The sequence below is a fragment of the Echinops telfairi genome, unplaced genomic scaffold (genome assembly GCF_000313985.2).
Source record: "Echinops telfairi isolate 266 unplaced genomic scaffold, ASM31398v2 ScPeMD7_18;HRSCAF=68, whole genome shotgun sequence".
NCBI lineage: Eukaryota > Metazoa > Chordata > Mammalia > Afrosoricida > Tenrecidae > Echinops > Echinops telfairi.
The window spans coordinates 30,465,664-30,470,647 of record NW_022103915.1 but is presented as its reverse complement, the minus strand read 5'-3'; the positions used below and the strand labels follow the sequence as shown (position 1 = coordinate 30,470,647).

The window sequence follows — 4,984 nt, the reverse complement described above, 5'->3', positions numbered from 1 at the left end:
TGGTGAGAGTGGTGATACCTGGAGCATGGAGGGAAGGTGGGGTAGAAAGGAGAAACCGATTACAAAGGTCTACATATAACCTCCTCCTTGGGGGATGGACAACAGAAAGTAGGTGAAGGGAGACATTGGATAGTGTAAGATATGACAAAATAATAATAATTTATAAATTATCAAGGGTTCGTGAGAGAGGGGGAAGTGGGGAAGGAGGGGGGGAAATGAGGAACTGATATTAAGGGCTCAAGTAGAAAACAAATGCTTTGAGAATGATGATGGCAACAAATACACAAATGTGCTTGACACAATGGATGTATGTATGGACTGTGATAAGTTTTGTATGAGCCCCCAATATAATGATTTTTTAAATATAATTATTTTTTTTAAATAAAAGAAAATGGAAGAAATGATTCAGTCAAAGAGCTGAGTAGAACTTTTCAAAGGGCATCGAGAAGACAAAGCCAAATATTATAATGAAATGTACAGGGACCTGGAATTAGAAAACCCAAAGGGAAGAACACACCCAGCATGTCTGAAACTGAAAGAACTCAAAGAAAAACTCAAGGCTGGAGTTATAATATTGAGAGATTCTTTGGGAAAAACATCGAATGATACAGGAAGTGTCAAAAGTAGATGGAAAGAATACACAGTCACTGTACCAAAAGACTTGGTCAACATTCCACCACTTCAGAAGGTAGCATATGAGCAAGAACCAATGCTGCTGAAGGAAGAAGTTCATGCTGTGCTGAAAGCATTAGCCAAAAACAAGGGTCCAGGAATTGATGGAATGCCCACTGAATCCTTTCAACAAGCTGATGAAGCACTGCAAGCACTTATTCATCTTTGCCAGGAAATTTGGAAGACAGCTACCTGGCCAACTGACTGGAAGAGATCCATATTTGTGCCCATTCCAAAGAAAGGTGACCCAACAAAATGCTCAAAGTGTAGAACAATTTTCATTAATATCACACACAAGTATAATTTTTGCAACAACTGTTGCAGAAGAACATTGCCAGGTAGTTGCCAGAAGTTCAGGCTGGATTCAGAAGAGGATATGGAACAAGAGATATCCTTGTTGAGGTCCAGTGGATCTTGGCTGAAAGCAGAGAGTATCAGAAAGATGTTTATTTGTGTTTCATTGACAATGCAAAAGCATTCAACTGTGTGGATCATAATAAACTGTGAATAACCTTGTGATGAATGGGAATTTCAAAACACTTCATTGTGCTCATTCAGAACTTGTACATGGATCAAAAATCTGTTACGCGATTCTCTTGAACGAGAGATGACTGCAGGGTTTAAAATCAAGAAAGTTGTGCATTAGGGTTATAGTCTCTCACCATTCTCATTCAATCTGTATTCTGAGCAAACAAGCAGAGAAGCTGGCTTCTGTGAACTTGGCATTAGGATTGAAGGAAGGCTTATTAACAACCTGCACTATGCAGATGACACAACCTTGCTTGCTGAAAGTGACTTGAAGCACTTGCTGATGAAGATCAAAGATGGTACCCTTCAGTCTGGGTTACAACTCAATGTAAGGAAAACCAAAATTCTCTGGACCGATATGATAACATGATAAATGAAGAAAAGGTTGAAATTGTCAAGGATATTGTCTTACTTGGATTCACAATCAATGATCATGGAAACAGCAGTCCAGAGATCAAAAGACGTATTGCATTAAGTAAATATCCTGCACAAGAAATCTTTAGGGTATTGAAGAGCAAGGATGTTTCTTTGAGGACTAAGTAGTGACTGATCCACGCATTGTTATTCTCTATTGCATCATATGTATGTGAAAATTGGACATTGAATGAGGAAGACCGAAGAATCGATGCATTTAAATTGTGGTGCTGGAGAAAAATATTGAAAGGACCATTGTGTTATTCTGGGTAGACTAGAGAAACAAGTTCATAAACACTCACCTGTGTGTAAGAAAGAGCTCTATATACAAGAGCAATTGAATATTGAGAAAATAGTCCAGACCAAGTCCATAAGTCCAATATTAATCCATTTGTCTGAACCAATATATAAATTTTTCTTCAGGTTCACAAAACACATACAATGACGCTGAATACAGGAGGATCACATGCCAGTGGGTGGAAAGTCTTGTGGATCCAGTGGTGGTAGAGGCATCTCAGCACTGGCAGGAGTCTCTGCGTAGCTCCTCCAGCTCAGGGTTCCATGTGTCTAGTCAGCCGCAATGTCCCCAAGGGAGTTTCTGTGTGTCCCGCCTCCAGCAGCTGTGTATCTCCTTAGCACCTCCAAAATGAGGTCATCAAGCTGCAACCTGACTGACAGGCTAAACTCCACCCCTTCACTCTTAATAGTCTCAAATTGACAACAGATTATGTAGCTACCACATGTGTGGATGTGCCAAGGTGTATTTATCCCTTCGTTCACTTATGACCATTTAGGATGTTTCCATCTTCTTCCTACTGTGAACAGTGCTGTCATTAACATGGGCGTGCACATATCTATTCATGCTATGGCTCTCTCTTCTTCAGGGTGAATATCAAATTGCTAGGTCATACGGTATTTTTATACCCAGTTGTTTAACGAAGTACCATACCAATTTCTTTGACGGTTGCATCGTTTTATAGTCCCACCAGCAATGTATGATGGTTCCAATCTCTCAGCATCCTTTCCAGCATTTATTTTCTGCTTTTGAATTCTGGTATTAATACTGAAGGGAGGTGGTATCTCTTTGTTGTTTTGATTTGCATCTCTGGAATAACCGGTGATTGCGAGCATGCCTTCATATGTTTGTTGGCCACCTGAATGGCTTTGGTTAACTGTCTGTTCATGCCCTTTGCCCATTTTTCAATTGGATTATTCATCTTTTTCTTTTTTAGTTGTTTAAATTTTCTATAGATTTTGAGATTAGTCCCTTGTCCAATGTATCATTGCCATTTTTTCCCAGTCTGTGGGTTATTATCTTTTTACTCTTTTTATATACATACATTTCTTTTTTTTTTACACGTGTTCAATGAGTTTTTATTATTAGTTAAGTCAGGAGTCAGGATCCCAGGAGAAAAGTGAGGGCCAGTTCAGATCTTCCCAGGAAATGTGCCTTCTGCCCAGCGGTCATCCCAGGTGGACACCCAGGAAATGGGGCAGAGGGACTTGTACACACGCTGATACCACTGACACACGGAGACGTCACCCCCGTTGGCATTCATCGCCTTCTCCCAGCAGTGGAAGTCCAAGTTGTTCTGCCAGCAGTTCCTGGTCTGGTTCTGGTTGGGGAAGCGGGTGACCGAAGGCGCAGTTCGGTCGTTCTTGATGTTGGTCTTGGTGTCTTCTGCCATGGTGGTGACTCCCAAAGCAGCCCCTCAAAACGCAGGCAGCTCAATGTGACCCTCAGATGAGACGCCCGTGACGGACCCTACATTCCTCATTTTCAGAAGGTTTCAGTCCTCAGCCCCGTGTGTGTTATTCATTATGTTTGGTGATGCATTTCTGTCATGTCTTAGGGCTCTTAAGTTTATCTCTATTTTCTCATTGATCTTTCTAGTTCTAGGACTTACCTTCAGACCTTTCATCCACCCTGAGTTTGTTTCTGTATGTTGTTAGGGACCACTGAATCTGTCCCAACCTGTCGTGACCCGACACACCACAGAGAGAAACACTGCCTAGTCCTGCGCTGTCCTTACAATTGTTCCCATGCTTCCGTCCATTGCTGCAGCCACGAGGTCAACGCAGCTCCTTGCGGGTCTTCCTCCTTTTTTGCCTCCCTCTACTTTTCCAAACGTGACATCTTCTTCAAGGACTGGTCTCTCCTGATAATATGTTCAAAGTATGTAAGACAAAGTCTCCCGTCCTTGCTTCCAAAGAGTTCTCTGAAAAAAAAAAAAAAGAAGAAGAAAAAAGAGTTCTCTGGTCAGACCTCTTCCAAAACAGATTGGTTTGTCCTTTTAGCAATTCATGGCATTATCAATATTCTTCTCCAGCACCACAATTCAAATGCATTAATTCTTATTCGATTTTCCTTATTCTTTTTTTAAATTATTAAATCGTTTTATTGGGGGCTCTTACAGCTCTTATAACAATCTATCTATCCATCCATTGTGTCAAGCACATTTGTACATATGTTGCCATCATCATTTTCAAAGCATTTTCTTTCTACTTAAGCCCTTGATATCAGCTCCTCATTTCCCACCCCCATGAACCCTAGATAAATTATAAATTATTATTATTTTCATATCTTCCATTGCCTCCCTTTACCCACTTTTCTGTTGTTCGTCCCCCTGTGTGTGTGTGTGTGTGTGTGTGGGGTTATATGTCGATCATTGTGATCAATTCCCCCTTTCTCCTCTAGCCTTCCCCTTCCCCTCCTGGTATCTCTATTCCCATTATTGGTCCTGAGGGTTTACCTATCATGGATTACCTGTGTTGATGGCTCTTATCTGTAACAGCGTACATGATCTGGTCTAGTCAGATTTGTAAGGTAGAATTGAGGTCATGATAATGGAGGGAGGAAGCATTAAAGAACCAGAGGAAAGTTGTATATTTCATCGGTACTATACTGCACCCTGACTGACTCCTCTCTTCCTTGTGACCCTTCTGTGAGGGGATGTCCAATTGTCTACAGATGGGCTTTGGGTCTCCACTCTGCACTCCCCTCATTCACACTGATATGATTTTTAGTTCTGGGTCTTTGATACCTGATATCTGATCCCATCGAATCCTCATTATCACACAGGCTGGTGTGCTTCTTCCATGTGGGCTTTGTTGCTTCTCAGCTAGATGGCCACCTGTTTATCTTCAAGCCCTTAAGAAGACCCCAGAAACTATATATTTTGACAGCCAGGCACCATCAGCTTTCTTCACCACATTGGCTTATCCACCCATTTTGTCTTCGGTGATCGTGTTGTGAAGGTAAGCAGCACAAATGCCAAATTATTAAGACAAAGTGTTCTTGTGCTGAGTGAGTATTTGACTAGAGGCCCAATGTCCATCTGCTACCTTAATATTTAGCATATAAATATAA

At 41.3% G+C, this 4,984-nt stretch overlaps 1 protein-coding gene across 1 annotated transcript; it reads right to left on the bottom strand.

Moving 5' to 3' along the window:
• Positions 1-3,041: 3,041 nt before the first annotated feature.
• On the bottom strand, positions 3,042-3,302 carry LOC101640324 (cytochrome c oxidase subunit 6B1-like). Its single transcript, XM_013003760.1, has one exon. It carries the CDS (start codon positions 3,300-3,302, stop codon positions 3,042-3,044), a length of 261 nt encoding a protein of 86 aa, XP_012859214.1.
• Between the last annotated feature and the right edge of the window lie 1,682 nt (positions 3,303-4,984).

What these genes read in the sequence shown, in the direction of transcription:
- LOC101640324 (XM_013003760.1), bottom strand. Translation starts at nt 3,302, where the DNA reads ATGGCAGAAGACACCAAGACCAACATCAAGAACGACCGAACTGCGCCT.